This window comes from Podarcis gaigeae, assembly GCF_964106915.1.
Source record: "Podarcis gaigeae genome assembly, chromosome: 7".
NCBI classification, from domain to species: Eukaryota; Metazoa; Chordata; class Lepidosauria; order Squamata; family Lacertidae; genus Podarcis; species Podarcis gaigeae.
In genome coordinates this window covers 2148506-2165464 of record NC_139683.1, presented here as the reverse complement: position 1 = coordinate 2165464, position 16959 = coordinate 2148506, and the positions used below count along the sequence as shown (strand labels likewise).

Sequence of the window (16959 nt, the reverse complement as noted above, 5' to 3'; positions counted from 1 at the left end):
GGAGGGCCTGGGGGTCACAAAGAGGCGGACATGACTAAACGACTAAACAACATAAGGTTAAAAACGTGCAATTTTAAATGGGAGAGGAAAACATGAAAATTCTAGCTACTTTCCAACTCTTTGCCAAGTGCTGCAAGGAGGGAAATGTTATGGGTTTTGTGTTAATTAATTTAGTTAATTTACTGAGCAGAACTCCTTATTAAAAAACAAAAAAAACCTTCAAGATGACAAGTCAGCATCACACAAAGCGCTCCAATTTGCAGACACAGCTGCTCTGGGTTTAATGAAACAACGCTATCCCCTGGCATTTTAGCTTCGTGTTCAGTAGGTGCATACACATGCTGGAACCAGGGTATTCTATAAATAGTCATGATTTTAGGAAATCTGTGCTAAAAAACCAACTCCCTGCATGTCGAAAAACACAAGTTTAAAATAAGCGTCTACTAATATTTTTACTGTTACGCCTTCTCTTGAAATAGAAAATCACTTTAAGGGTGAATTTCAAATTCAGGCACAGACAGGCTTGTTTCTGCCAGAGCAGCGGGCGATGTGTGTTCTTCAAGTTGCCTTCCCCATTATTTCCCTAAAGTTTTAACTCTGTGCCCCGTTATCCACCTACGTTAAACACATGGAAACTAGGGTGAAGTCACACACACACAAACAGCGCCTCTATGTAGTCTGCATATACCTTCAGTTCGTGGTCAATCTCAGGTGAGGGTAATGGTTGCAGTCTTAGTTTCCCTGAATACATTCTGCACCACTGACAAGCGTTGGAGTGTGTCTTGTTAATGTCAGCAACAGTTGATAAATCGTCACGGACCTTGTCACCTGCAGTAAGTAAGAATGCCTTGAGCATGTGGGGAAGAGGGGTTATTGCTCTCATTTCTGCTTTTGGGGATTCCCCATAGGTATGTGGTTGGTCATTGTTGGAAGAGGCTGAACTATACAGACCATTTGTCTGATCCAGGCATAGGCAAACTCGGCCCTCCAGCTGTTTTGAAACTACAATTCCCATCATCCCTGACCACTGGTCCTGTTAGCTAGGGATGATGGGAGTTGTAGTCCCAAAACATCTGGAGGGCCGAGTTTGCCTATGCCTGGTCTGATCCAACAGGGCTCTTATGCTCTCCAGCAAACTAGATCAGTTAGAGCTCTACCCCTCATTCCCCATTTTGGGCCGTAAATATGCCATCTATGACCTAACATCACTGTGTGGGAACGTGGGCTAGTATATTTGTGCTGCTGTTTGTGCATGTATGGGGGCCTGCACAGAACAGCTTAGGAACATTCTCCAGCTGTTGCCAGGGAGCTAAAATTCAAGTCATCCTAAGATTTGAAAGTGCAGGTGCATGCCTCAAAGAGAGACTGAGGAACGAGAAAAGCTGATTTGCCACTCTTGACTGCAGGTACAGAAAGGCGCCTAACAGGCTTGTGGATTTAATTTGAAGGCTGTTTATTTTCCCAGCTTTTTTTAATGTAATACTCAAATGCACCTGCTGGGTCTTTGCCTACCAGGCTCTGACTCATAGCACTTATGATACAAGGAGTTTTCATGAATTAAGGAGTGAACTAATTTAACTGCTAAAGCCAGAGAGATTCATATGCTGTTGCAAAAGCAAACTCAGATTCTTATCCTGCCCCCCAGCATGGAATATAAGCCGTCTAAGCCCAGATAATTAATTTCACACTGTTCTCTAATCTCTACACTGCACATCGTGGACTTAAACAGAAACAGGTGTTTTAAGTCTATTTCTCTGCATAGTTACATGGTTTATTGGCCATGGTTTTCTCACAAAATAAGCACGCATAGATTGCACTTTGTGTCCAACTTAAAATCTAAAATTTTCAGTTTCACACCTCTGTGTTAGCCACTCTACTAATACAAATTGGTTGTATTGCATTTTGGTTTTAAGTGACAAGACACTGAAGTGTAGCTTGTACCCACCGTGCACCATACTGGAAGAAAGCAGGAAATGCCCCCGTTTCTCTGGGATTCCATTGTGTGTTCAAAGCAGGATGCAAATGAGGAAGTAAAAAAGATGTCATCCTTTAAAAACTGCCACAGGAGAACCATCTAGGGAATGGTTTTTTTGCCCACTTGGGCAAAAAAATGAGAGGCACAAATACAAGATGGGTGACACCTGGCTTGAGAGCAGTACATGTGAAAAGGATCTAGGAGTCTTGGTTGACCACAAACTTGACATGAGCCAACAGTGTGATGCGGCAGCTAAAAAAGCCAATGCAATTCTGGGCTGCATCAATAGGAGTATTGCATCTAGATCAAGGGAAGTAATAGTGCCACTGTATTCTGCTCTGGTCAGACCTCACCTGGAGTACTGTGTCCAGTTCTGGGCACCACAGTTCAAGAAGGACACTGACAAACTGGAACGTGTCCAGAGGAGGGCAACCAAAATGGTCAAAGGCCTGGAAACGATGCCTTATGAGGAACGGCTAAGGGAGCTGGGCATGTTTAGCCTGGAGAAGAGGAGGTTAAGGGGTGATATGATAGCCATGTTCAAATATATAAAAGGATGTCACATAGAGGAGGGAGAAAGGTTGTTTTCTGCTGCTCCAGAGAAGCGGACACGGAGCAATGGATCCAAACTACAAGAAAGAAGATTCCACCTAAACATTAGGAAGAACTTCCTGACAGTAAGAGCTGTTTGACAGTGGAATTTGCTGCCAAGGAGTGTGGTGGAGTCTCCTTCTTTGGAGGTCTTTAAGCAGAGGCTTGACAACCATATGTCAGGAGTGCTCTGATGGTGTTTCCTGCTTGGCAGGGGGTTGGACTCGATGGCCCTTGTGGTCTCTTCCAACTCTATGATTCTATGATCACGCCCATTATAAAGCATCCATGACAGATAGCCATCCAATCTCTGCAAGAGCCTTCCACAAATGTGGTCCCCCTCCAAATGTTTTTGGTTGTAACTTGCCATCCCTGACCACAGGCCATGTTGGCTGGGGCTGAGGAGAGTTGTAGTCTCTGCTGTAGTTGTAGACTGGAGGGCACCAGACCAGAGCTGTTTGCACTAGAATGACACAAGTTGCCTGCTATTTGCTATCACTAAACAAACACTTTCCTTCCCTGTTGAGATGGGTGGGCTACTAAATAAGGTCAAAATACAGGTTCTTGAAGCACAGCAAACTCGGCAATATTTCTGAGCTTTTTTATAGTCAGGTCCTTGTCTTGGTATGATTATGGCAAACAATAGCCTAGTACAATGCAAAGAGAATAGTATAATGGTTTTATTAGTTTATCAATACTATATACAGGCTTCTGCATGAGTTACAAAATAGATTAAGTATTCTTCTGAGAAACTAGTAGAATTGACACTATTTGACAATATTTTAGTGCATCCTTATCACCCGTAACACAGATCTGTTGTGCTATATCAGTGTTTCATGGAATGTGTGCCTGTCCCTAACTGGTTGCTCCTATATCTCATCAGGTAAAACAAAACCCAAACCTTCGGTAGTATATAAAGCCTCTTTACAAACCCTTAAGCTCTTGCACCCCACTAAAAATGTAGGAAGTAGCCGTCAGGTGTGCTCGAACTCAGGACGAAAGGGAGAAAGGTGCTAAGAGGAAGGCACGCTTGGCAAATCCACACCGTGATGGACTCCCGCCCGGAAACCTATGTCCCCACTGTGGAAGGAGGTGTGGATCCAGAATTGGCCTCCGCAGCCACCTACAGGCTCACTTTTAAGACCGTGTTTATGGAAGACAATCTTACTCAGCTACGAGGGACCGCCAAAGAAGAAGCATACTAAAGTGACTGAATTTAATATGTTTCAGTTCTCAAAGGCAACATACCCTTTTCGAATATATCTACTTACATTCTGATGTGGGACAAGTGTCTTTTGCAAAGAGCGGAGCTGTCACGGTGCTGGAGAAGCACCAAGGCCACTGATCTAGCTTGGCACTCGCAAGCAGAGCTCTCCATTTGCCTTCTAGGGTAAAGTGTCTCATGTCCTCACGAAGAGGTTTTTCCTGCCGCAGCAAGTACAGGGAACCCTGTTTGAACATGCAGGGTTTCTGGTTACAGTCTGTTGTACTCCATCTTCCACTCACCCTACTTGCCACCTCTAGTAAGGAAAGTACTACAGAGGCATATGGATGTCACTGTGCACAACTGGCAGTCTTCACACTACTTCATTTTCTTTGATGGGCATCAAATGAATTCTTAAAAGGAACTCCAAAGCAATGCACATATAAAACGCTGAACAGACAACAGAGTCCTGCTCCCTGACTTAACAATCAAAATAAACATGAAATAAAAGGAAGGCATTAAGTCTCACTGAGTTCAAAGGGGCTTGTTCCTATATTCCCAGGATCTAGGGTATACAGCTATAGGGGTAGTTATTTATTTACCAAAAAAAAAAAAAAAAAAAAAAAACCCTCTACAACCAACATGAACTCTGTTTGTAAAGCAGGGAACACAAACTAATGCAACATTTAAATACTAAAAATCTGGAAATCTACACTTCCTTTTCACAAGACAGAGTGGCAGTACATAGCAATATCTAGTTTATAAACTGTCACTTATGTTTTTGCTCAGATGGCTCTTTGAATCTTCAGTATAGGCAAAATTTTATTTTTTCCGAAAAGGTTCCATAGGTCCCTGTTTCCAAAGATGCATCTCTTCTACAATAAATAAGTTAAGTGGAAAGTAGATGGCAAAGGGGATCTGATATACCAGCCAATGGGCCAATCTTAACTATTTACCTCAATTTACACAAAGGAAGCTTTAAAATGCTTCCTTTCATGACCTCATGTTTATATCGATCCCAAAGGAATCCTAGTGCCACCATGTATTTTGAGAACTGTGCTCTCTGCCTGTCTCTCTCACACATCCTCAAAATTTGCCAGTGCCTTCCTATTGACAGTAAATCCTCTTTGCTGTTAAAAAAACCCATTTCACTCATTCAGGATGCACGCCTTATAGGGCTGAGAGCCAATGAAAGACCAAGCTGTCACAGTGATGGCCACCAACTTGGGTGGTTTTGAAAGAGAAGAGGGCAATCAATGGCTACTAGCTACAATGGCTATGCTCTGACACCACAGTTGGGAGGCAGCAATGCTGCTGGTTCCTGGAAACCGCAGGAAGAGAGAATGCACTTCTGTCTGAATCCTGCTTGCGTGTTTCCCACAGGCATCTGTTTGGCCACTGTGAGTACAGGATGTTGGACTACATGGGCCACTGGCCTGAACCAGCAGGTTCTTATCATAATATGGCTATATACACATTGGTAGAGGGCTTTGAATTCTTGAGTGAGCAATACTGAGGATGCCTTTACAATGAATCCCTCATTTATGACCAGAATGGCACATTTCTAGACATCTCTGTGTTAATGTCACATAGCTATTGTTGAGAGTGCTACAATCATCCACAACCTTTTCTATCAGCACCAATGAATTTTGTTCACAGGCTTCTTACAGAAGACAACTTTCACAGGATATACCGGTCAAATAACATTGACAAGGAGATTGTGCACCAGCGTAGCCCCATTCTATTTTGATCACTGTGCACAAGTCAGAACTATGGACAGCAAACTTCCCTAACACTCTTCAATTTTAGGCTCAGATACAACACTCTTGACCCTAATCTGATCAGCTGATTTGTAGTTGTGGAGAACAGCCTTTGCCAAAAGTGTTGTGGACTTTAAAGAAGCATGAACTCAGAGCGAAAAGGAAAAACGAGATAAGAGGAAGGCACGTTTGGCAAAACCTCACCATGATCAACTCCCGCCCGGAAACCAATGTCTCCGCTGTGGAAGGACGTGTGGATCCAGAATTGGCCTCCACAATCACTTATAGGTTCACTGTTAAGACCGTGTTCATGGAAGACAATCTTACTCGTCTACAAGTGAGCGCCAAAGAAGACATTTTCAAGTACAACACAAGACATGTTTGCCCACATAGAATTTTCTGTCACCGCTACAAGGGCAAAAATACAGCTGGATCAGAGACATGACAAAAAGAAGACACAATGGGAAGGCAAAAGGCTGAAGACAAAGATGCCTGGAGATCTCATCAGTGAGTTAACCAGACTGAAATCATTTAAGCTTCTCTAGGGCAGTGCCACACTGAGCTTTTTGATAGATCAAAAACTTCTACACATTCCACCATACTAGCAGCTGTTAATACAAAATTCCATGGGAAGGGAAGGGATAAAGTGAAGACAACCAGTTTACAGCTCAAGCTCACTGAGGTTTGCAAAAAGGTGCGTGGCAAACAGAACCAGGCTTACTGACAGCGTATCAATGAAGTTACAGGTGTGCTTGCTTTTTCAGCTCCTTTGAGATGTATACATCAAGGTAATGCAACCATCAAATAAAAAGCAGAATCTGACCAAGCCTCTGCTATCCTAAAAATGGTACTGCATAGTTTTTATTAACTTTTGGTAACATACCCGTCATAGCATAGTTATTTAGCTTACTTATTTAGACCATCAGGACGTCATCTTTACCACTTTGAATACAAATAACTCAAAGAGGAAACACTTTCCATGCTCTGAAAAGCATCTCAGAATGGCAGTTTTGGTTCTGCTTCAAGGATCTGCCATTCTGATGAATCTCTTTATTCATCTGCAGCCCTTATATCACAGTTGACCAGCAAAAGCTCAAGCCTGAAGCCTGGTGGCCTATGCCGCCCCATCAGTACTACGAGGCTGAAAACCCTCCCTTCGGAGACTGTTTAAGTCTAAGCGTGTTACGACCTCACAGCGCACTAGGATACTATCGTCCTTGATATATGTTTTTTGTTTTAGCGCCTGCAACTGCATAAACGTCACATATCCAAAGCCTTTTGGGTTGCGGTCGACCATGGGACGCTGGAAAGCCAGCAGCTCGGGCTTGGTATCCATCACTTCCTCGTGGTTGTGCCTTGACGATCCTTCTGACTGATCCAGGATAGAAAGCCGTATGGTGCCTTGGAAGGGCCAAGGCAGGTGGCTGTCATATTGCCCTTGCATCGTATGAACAAAAAGGGAAATATAATTGGCACAGCGCTGTGCATTCGGGGACTGGATATGCAGCCGCAAGCAGAGTTTGTAGCCGGGTTTCCCTGTGTAGAAGCCTGGGCTGTGGATTACAACAGGCCTATCTTCCTCCTGCGCTCTCAAGTAAACACTGAAATTCTCAATCTTCCACAGGAAAATGCCATTACACTGCTGTGATTCCACTTCTGCGACTTTTTCCTCCAGATTTCGGATAGTGCGTTTGAGATCTCTCATCTGGTTGTTTTGTGTCTCCATCTTTGCTATGAGTTCTCGGATCTGGTGATCTTGCCTTACCAAGCGACCTTCCAGTTGTTGAATCGTCTCCTTGAAGTTGTGGACCTCTGGGCTACATTCACAGGAAGGTGATGGGTCATATGGGACAGCGCCATGGAAATTAGTGATATTCAGGAGAGTCTGAGCCATCATTCTCATATGGACTGGGGTGAACTCCTGCATATGCCGTGCCAACTCATTTCTCTGCATCTGTAATTAAATAAAGGCACATAGTTCCATAAGCATTTCCTTTGACTAAAGTCAAGCACTGAGCCTTAAGGGGCAAGGAAAAAACCACTGTGTTTAAAAGCAGAACTGGCTTAATATTCCAGTGATTGTCTGAAACAAGAACTGAAAAACTGAACAAGGAGAAATATTATTATCTGAACAACTGAACAGAATGAAAGTGTTACTACTGCACTGTTCAGATGCCTTTATTGGAAAGCAATTTAAGGCTTTGGAGAAAAAAATCTCAATACAGATTTTCTGCACAAACCTGTGTCACTGCTGATCTAAATGAATGGTGAGATCAGGATTATACCATGTGCTACCTGCTTCCAAGTTCAGGCAGATCACCTTATTTCACAGCACATCTGGAAGGTCCTCGTATTGTAAAGCTTAATTTTATATGTCATCAGGGGATGATGAACACCATGCAGAAAGCTACCATGTTGGCATTTTTCAGAGATGGGGAAATGTAGCCATCCATACCCTTTTCAACAGGGCCCACGTGTTCAGATTTAGATGTTACAGAGAAACAGAGGTAGGTATCATGAGTGCATGAATGAAACCTCCCTCGCCTGCAATATCCCAATGACCACTCTCAGCAGCTTCAATATAGATGCTAAATAGCATTGAGGACAGGATGGTACCCTGTGGCACGCCCAAAGGACCACAAAATAACCACCCGGTATTACTATTGGAAACTAAACCCGGAAATAGGACCACAGCCACTGCAGAACAGTGCCCCAAATGCCCATCTCATAGAACTGGTTCAGAAAGATATTATGGTGAATGATATCTTCCATGCCCTGAGCACCATTGAAGGGAGGAAGGATTACGCGTTATCCCTTGTGCTTGTTTGGATTTGCAACATGACCTTTGCCACTTGTGCTTTACCCATAATCCAGCCCATTTCATTGCCCAGAGGTCTCTGGTACACCAAGGGGGAAAAGAGGCTTTTGGGGCAGTAAAGTAGCAATACAAAATTCAACCAAATGAGAAGCGAATAGAAGAGTTGGCTTACTTTTTCTGGACATCCAAAGGGGCTGTATGTACACGGTACTGGAGCAGTTGGGCAATCGTTATCGTAGTGATTAGGAAGCTACAGACGGATGGAGAGATGACACTGTAATTTTCAGTTTGTAAAGTGCAGAAATCAACAATTATAAGAAACAGTAATCGGTGGCCTACATATAGAATACATAGGGTGATATACAACTAAGTTATGCTCAGAGCAGACCCACTGAAGACCATTGATTTCAACACCCAGAGTGCGACTAATATGGGATCTTCTCCACACCACAACATCATCACCACCAACAGTGTGTAATTGCATATTTACATTTTGGCCCACAAAGCTTATTCTGAGAAAAATCTGTTTGCTGGTTTATAGCATATGCCATAGGTTATTTTATTTACTTAAGATTCCCAAGATGACCTTCATCTGAAATTTTTAAGGCAATTAACAATACAATACAATGCAAAAGGTAATTTAAGGCTGCAAATCTTACACCCGCTTATTTGCAAGCAAGCCCCCACTGAAATCAATGAGGCTTACTCCGCAGCTGACATACACAGATTTGGACTGCTATAATCCTACAAGTGAATCAAAATTTAATTTTTTAAAAATGGGGCTGCCTCTGAAGAAGGCAGAAACTCAGAAGACCGTTCCCCAGAGTGGCTGGAGAAACCCAGATGGACTGGCACAGTATAAATAATAATAAAAATATTATTAAACTTCAGTTGGTGAGGAATTCAGTGAGCAGGTTGTTCACCAGGGTAAGACGGTTTGAGCATATAACGCAATTTCTGGCTTGACTGCACTGGCTGCCAATCAATTTCCAGGCCCAATTCAATGCGATGGTTTTCCCCTATGAAGCCTTAAGTGGCTCAGGGTCACAATACCTCAAAGACCACCTTTCCCATATGAACCAACCCAAACCCTGCAGTCATCATCCGAAGCCCCTCTTCATGTGTCTCCTGTGATAGGTTCAGAGGGCAGCAACGTGAGAATGGGCCTTTTCTGCAGTGGCTCCTCGCTTGGGGAATGGTCTCCCAAGGGAGGCTTCCCTGGCACCTTTGTTACTACTACTACTACTACTAATAATAATAATAATTTATTATTTACACCCCGCCCACTCTGGGCGGCTTCCAACAAAACACCAAAAAACAATAACCTATTAAACATTAAAAGCTTCCCTAAACAGGGCAGCCTTCAGATGTCTTCTAAAAGTTTGGTAGTAATTTTTCTCTTTGACATCTGGTGGGAGGGCGTCCACAGGGCGGGTGCCACCACCGAGAAGGCCCTCTGCCTGGTTCCCTGTAACTTGGCTTCTCGCAGGGAGGGAACTGCCAGAAGGCCCTCGGCGCTGGACCTCAGTGTCCGGGCTGAACGATGGGGGTGGAGACGCTCCTTCAGGTATACTGGACCGAGGCCGTTTAGGGCTTTCAAGGTCAGCACCAAGACTGTGAATTGTGCTCAGAAACGTACTGGGAGCCAATGGAGGTCTTTCAAGACTGGTGTTATGTGGTCCCAGCAGCCGCTCCCAGTCACCAGTCTAGCTGCCGCATTCTGGATTAGTTGTAGTTTCCAGGTCACCTTCAAAGGTAGCCCCACATAGAGTGCATTGCAGTAGTCCAAGCAAGCGATAACTAGAGCATGCACCACTCTGACGAGACAGTCAACATATCTTTAGGCGTGAGGCAAAAATATTCTTCCTGGCCTTTGGCTAAATAAACAATCTATGGCCTTTTAAACTGGGAGGAGGAGTTACTGTGTTTGTTTGTTATTAGGCTGTTTATATTTTTGTTTTTATATTGTAAATTGCCCTGTGGTATTTGGATGGAGGGGAGTATAGAAAATTTTAAAATTAAAAATAAAAATAGTCTATTTGTTTTTGTAAGTTGATGGTAAATGCAATAAAGTTTTCTTGCTATTTGGCATTCCTACATTCAGTTCTCCGTATTATTTTAAAATTATTATCTGCCTGTCTGTATTTCTATGCCACAAGGGGCGCATAAATGACAAACTATTAAAATAAAGAAATTAAAATATTGACACAAGTCAAACCACAACTAGACTACCTTGCTATCAAACAAGAAAGATTCTTACCTGTTCTCTGATTAGCACTGTATTGCAGTATTCACAGCAGACATTTGCTAAAAGGCACATCTGGTCATGAACCTTCATTTCACCAAAACCAGAAAGTAAACAATAGTTAATTGCACCGAAAGGGATCTAACAGATCACTAACATTGTTTGACGCAATGCCATCTAGAATGTGACTCCTCTCTCTCAAATCCCATCTTTGCATTAGAGAAAACAGTAAGTACCAGTGAGCAACTTTGAGTTCATTTCCTTGAAAGAGCACTAATATATTAATTCAGGAGGCGCATAAATATCTAGTCAGCAGACCTTTGTAGAATGTGGTTAAATGATATTAAGACCAGCAGGTCCTTGGTGTTTCTTGTTGTCACTAAGTAGTGGTCACTTGTTGTAACTAAGTAGTGGTCCAGAAATCTCTTTTGCTACATAGCCTTACGGCCTCACGAGTGTCTTTAGCCTATAAGAACAGTAGCATATTCCAGCAAGGAAGGACTTCACATGTACTGTGGCTAATCTATGGAGGATATTATGTGGAAAGCATAAAAGGAAGATTAAAAAGACAAAACAAAAACAAAACCTTAGAAATCTACTTTTCTAACAAAAGGAAAGCAATGGGGAGCTTTGGACGCTCGTATTTACTAGACCGCCTGCCCCGGTCTGCCCCACGGAGGACCTTAAGGTCCATAAATAGCAACACTCTAGAGGTCCCGCGCCCTAAGGAAGTCAGATTAGCCTCAGCCAGAGACAGGGCCTTTTCAACACTGGCTCCAGCCTGGTGGAACACTCTGTCTCATGAGACCAGGATCTGATTTCTTTCTGCAGGACCTGTAAGACAGAGTTGTTCTGCCTGGCCTTTGGCTTGGAATCAACTTGATCCCCTTCCCCTCTTTCCTCTTTCCTTTCTCCTTTTGTGATGGAACTCCTATTTGGGGACTTCCCTAGCTTTTTTTCTGGCCCATGTAGGACCAGTCTGGATAGTTGGCCTTGGTGAAGATTTGACGTTTTCATCCCCAAAATAGTCTTTGATTTGAGTTCCTACTGAAATGAGGCTGCATTTTAATGTTGTATTTCAATCAATTGTTTTTCTACCTGGTGTTGGCCGCCCTGAGCCTGGCCTTGGCTGGGAAGGGCGGGGTATAAATAAAATTTATGATTGACTGATTGATTGATTCACACTTTGATTAATTTTTTCTGGGGCCAGACCTGATCAGCAGACCACCAGCTGGGAATCTTAGGAGAAAACACATGGCAAAAAATGAAGTTCAAAATGCCTGAAGTCCAGGTATGAGGTTCAGTTTCAAACTAACAGGATAAACTGCTTGAGAGATGGAACTGGGACATGTGGATTTAATTTATTTAAGGCAATTTTTTTAAAACCGAGATTTATATATAAAAATATAAATCCAGCTGCTTGTGAGGGGTGGGGGAAAATAAGTAAAAAGAAAATCACTTGGTGAAATCTTTGTGAATATCATATAGAAGGGTGTTCTCACAACTGTAAAATACTGACACTCTTATCAGACAACACAGGAAGAAAAAAATATTTCTAATTTTAGCAAATGTTTGTTAAATATGCTTCATTTAGATAAACAAACACAACTGTTCTGATTAGGCTGCATACTGTATTTTGAAACTTACCTCTTTTTCTTCATAAGGCATCCACACGGCACAGTTTGGACAGGAGGTTTGTCGTCGTGGGCATTCTTGCTTTATATGATCCTGGATCTGATTCTTTTGGAAAATGCCATGGCACTGGGGACATTTCTCTGGAGCAAAGCCGCAATGCAGCTCATGGTCCTGTGGAAGAAAATGAGATCAAGTAGCAATTTAGCCTATAAACTTACACAAAATGATTTCGAGGCAGACTTAAAATATAGACTGAAGATCGTGGTAGCCCATCTGAGGCAAGTGTCTTCACGTCAATTACTCCCATGGTTTGGGGTGCAAAAAATAAATATGTTCAAGTTGAATTCAGCTAAGACTTGTAAATAGCCAATTGGTGAGATCAAGCAATTCTGGGTGAGCAGACTGGAAATCTCTTAAGACCCGAAGAGAAAAGGTCCCTCCCACCTGGTTTTTCATGAAAGCTACAAAGAACTTTGCACAGGATAAGTGGGCTGTCAAGCTAGTAACTTTTCTAGATTTTCTGTTTTGCAAAGTTGTAGGCTAGGCAGACTGAGGTAGCTGCCTCAACAATCCATTTTAGGGTCATTAAAGGGCAACAAATTGTTAGTTGTTTAATTTATTATTGTTGTGTTTTACTGCCAGGGAAGAGAAATGATTAATTATATTGTTTATATGGAGGGAAGTGGTTTCCCCCCTTCAATTTCTGGATTTCCAAGTTCAGTCCATAACTGCTTCTAATTCAAGGGCTGCCTCAAAAATTCAGATTTCTTACATGAAAGTACAGGTATACATAACTACTCAATATTCATGCAACCATGATCCGCACAGATTTCACAGCTTCCTCAATTAAAGTACTTTAGAAAATGTGGCACTTTTGCAATAGGGCACAGATCTGTTTATTATATTTTAAGAGAAACAGACTTTGCAAAATCAACAATATGCTTAACACCAATCAAACATGCTACAGTAAAGCACGGACAGGTACTTCTGCAATAACAGCTAAAGCATGTCCCAAACCCTCTTCACTTCTTTAATCTGATGTTACTGGAGGGGAAAATATGATCAACGGACCTTCCTGAAGTCACCTGGATGTCACAACTTCACTGGGCCACAGGTGTAGCAACCATACCTACCACCATCCTAAGTGAGGGAATGGGGACAAGGTGTCCTTTGAGCTATTCCAAAAAGTCTTACGGTATGCTGACACTGCTCAGGACTGGGCGGCAATTCTGCAAAAAGAAACCCTGAAAGCCCACCTCTAAATGTCTGAGTTCCATCTTCTGATGACAGCCCTTGTTGGGACACTTCACCGTCAGCGATAGGATTTCCCGTTTTGCAAAGTTGTCAGGAAAGAGTTGAGTTTCGAGTAAAATTTCGTTGTCGATTGGACATTTATGACCAGCATCTCTATCAAAAAGAGCAATAACATACATCATAGAGAGGTAAACAGAATATCCAGCCTACAGTAAGCTTGCAAGTTACACACATTTAACTCGTGCTCAATCAGCTTTACACACTTGGCAAATTAAAATAAATAAATAAAAGGGGGTGGGTGTCCAGGGGAAATTTTTTTGGCAATCCTACCCACTATTGCAACCAATGTGTTTTAACTATACACTATTTTGGCTTTAAGAGTGATCCCCAGAACCCATAATTTGCGGGTTTACTGTATATCTATTAATGCAAATTCTGTGTTTTAGTTATTCTTGCCAGTTTTGTAACATTTTATGTACCATGTTACTTTATATATTTTTATTTATTTGTTAATAAATGTATTTATATACTGCCTACTTGCAAAACACAAGGGCAGCGGAAAGCAACATAAAAGCATTTTTTCTGTATACTGCTGGTGAATTCTCTGAATGTAGAGTAATTTACAAATCTGGAAATAAAATAAATAACAAATAAAATTATTCTTGCAGTCATCATATTCTCCAGTTCTGGCTTGGCTCCTGCTGCATACCGCCCCCGCCCCCCCCCCGGAGGGGGGAGAAGCCAGAAAGCTCCCATTGTACAGACAGAGTTCTGCTCACATTTTCCTGGATTCAACCCATTGAAGGCATCTGTAGCTGAGATAGGATATCCCAACACCCCATTCGCAAGATGGAAAACATCAAGGGTGGTAAACTGGCCATTTGGGTTACTAGTCAAGGGAAATGCTGGCTCTTCCAATAATAAGGTAGCCCTCTCACTCCAAACCACCCTTATCCCTGATACCTTTAGCTTTTTAAAAATACATAAATTTTAAGAGGGGATTTGTGACATCAGATTTATGCGGCAGCAGTGAAAGGCATGTTATCTTTCTAGCCGGGTTGCAACCTGGTCCATCTGTACCTAGACTTCCCACTTCTTTTCTTTTGACATCCCAAGTGTAATTGGGAACTTCCTCTTGCTTAAAACTGCACTCCATGTGACACTTTAGGCATACATGAGAAAAACTGTTCAACCGACGCTTTGGAGATGGGCTACAAACTCAAGTTTACTTGCAAACTCAGTGCTGACATGGAAGCGTAATCACTAACCCAGTGTCTCAGAAACATGTGCAACGGTGAGCGCGATGATTTGCCCTTCGTTACAGACAATGACTTCAACTACTGCCGGAAGTCTACTGCTCCTTTACCTTATGGATTTGACAATGCAAGCTTTGCAGAAACGGTGTCCGCATGGTGTCTGCACTGCCTCCCGGAGAGCCATCAGACAGATTGGGCATTCATATTTGCTTTCCAGCGGAGGGTCAAACTCCACATCATAGCCCTGGATTTCTTCCATGAAAGAGTTTGAAAGTGTCCCGCCAGTGCCATTGCTGACACTGGTGTTGATGTTTTTTTCTTTGGCTCCAGCAATGGAACAGCTGGCCATAGCTGCACAGCAGCCGCTATCCTGACCACTGGCTTCAAAGCTGCTGTTACTGTGTAGTAGACTCATAGTAACACGTAGGGGACCAGAGAGTGCTCTGCGGGCAAGAAACAGAGAGAGAAAATAATTAATTAGTTGTTTCAAATACCACATATTGCCTAAGCAATCGCAATCCCTGTGCCACCATTATCACAATGCCGCTGTACTAATCTGTGGCGTGACTGCATTTGGAACACCGTGTACAGTTCTGGTTGCCTCACCTAAAAAATGATACAGTGGTACCTCTGGTTGCGAACAGGATCCATTCCGGAAGCCCATTCGCAACCTGAACAGAACGCAACTCGCCTCTGCGCATGTCCCGATTCGCCGCTTCTGCGCATGACGTCATTTTGTGCATCTGCGCATGCATGAGCGGCAAAACCCGGAAGTAACCCATTCCATCGCAACTTGAAAACACTCAACCTCAAGCAAACGTAACACGAGGCCTGACTGTATTGAAGAGCTGGAAAAGGTTCACAAAAGGGAGAACCCAAAGTGATCCAAGGGGATGAAGAAACTCCTCTTATGAGTAAAGTTATAGCGTCAGGGGCAGGATTCAGACAGGTAAAATAATTCTTCAGACAGTGCATAGTTAAGCAATGGAACTCAATGCCACAGAAGGCAAAGGCGGCCAGCTTAGATGGCTTTTGAAAGAGGATCAGAGAAATTCACAGAAGATAAGGCGGTTACTAGCCACGATGGCTATGCTCTGCCTCCAGGTTCGGGGACAGGAATGATCCTGAATGCCAATTACTGGGAATCACAAGTGGAGAGTGTGCTCAGATCCCGCTTGCCCGTTTCCCAGAAGAGGCATCTCACTGGCCACTGTGAGAACGGGGATCTGGACTAGATGGCCACTGGCCTGATCCAGCAGGGCTCCTCCGCTTATGTTCTGATTCAACTTCTATATTTTCAAGACTGCTAAAACTGGTACTTCCTACAAGTGCCATCTTCCCAGTTGCTTTCACAACCACACCAAGAACATCTTTTCAATCTGCCTCCCCCTCTCTTTAAAAGTCCAGACCACCTGTCAGTATCTACTGTCCTGGCTCTCCCTGTCTGATGAGGAACTGGAACTCACGGCTCTACTTTGGCAGAAGTCTTTTCTTTTCAAATGTGAACGGTACATAAGGCAAGTCACGGGTTGCAAGGATCTGCAGTTACATGGGAGGTCAAAGGCATGGCTAGGCACAAGCGAAGATGTCAAACCAAGAGCATTTAGTGTGGCTTGTTGAAGGACAGCATATAGTGTAACAAGCAGCTGGAGTCCCAAGACTGGGCTAGCAAGCAGTTACTAGTGCGCTAGCTAGGTGGCGTTTGTGCATTCGAGCGCAGGCATTTCCACATCCTAGGTTATGGAAGAGGGGTGGGTGCCAGCTCAGAAAATTTGGGCCCCTGCAAGACTACAGTGAAGAGACCAGCTTGATCTCATCAGGAGGCAGAGAGTTCCAAAGTGCAGGCGCTGTCATACTAAACACTAAACTGTTACTGGGGGCATGGGGGGGGGGATTTGTATACATGGTAAAGAGGACAACCCTAGAAGCTGTGGGGTAGAAAGGAAGCAAACAGTAGACAAGAAAACCCTGGCCCATGTTTTAAAAAGGTAAAGATAAAGGACTCCTGACAGTTCAGTCCAGTTGCAAACGACTCTGGGGTTGCGGCGCTCATCTCGCTTTACTGGCCGAGGGAGCCAGCGTTTGTCCACTGACAGTTTTTCTGGGTCATGTGGCTAGCATGACTAAGCCGCTTCTGGCAAAACCAGAGCAGTGCATGGAAACGCCGTTTACCTTCCCACCGGAGCAGTACCTCTTTATCTACTTGCATTTTGACATGCTT

At 43.3% G+C, this 16959-nt stretch overlaps 1 protein-coding gene across 1 annotated transcript in view; it reads right to left on the bottom strand.

Moving 5' to 3' along the window:
• Positions 1-3230: 3230 nt before the first annotated feature.
• Positions 3231-16959, bottom strand: part of TRAF6 (TNF receptor associated factor 6) — a 31699-nt gene continuing 17970 nt past the window's right edge. The window contains exons 2-9 of the mRNA XM_083749226.1: positions 14849-15181; positions 13485-13635; positions 12241-12399; positions 10609-10680; positions 8521-8598; positions 5120-7484; positions 4078-5081; positions 3231-3991 (exon numbers count right to left, since the gene is read on the bottom strand). Of these exons, the coding sequence (XP_083605352.1) occupies positions 6645-7484; positions 8521-8598; positions 10609-10680; positions 12241-12399; positions 13485-13635; positions 14849-15153 (1605 nt within the window). The 5' untranslated portion in view covers positions 15154-15181 and the 3' untranslated portion in view covers positions 3231-3991; positions 4078-5081; positions 5120-6644. The remainder of the gene's footprint in view (positions 3992-4077; positions 5082-5119; positions 7485-8520; positions 8599-10608; positions 10681-12240; positions 12400-13484; positions 13636-14848; positions 15182-16959) is intronic.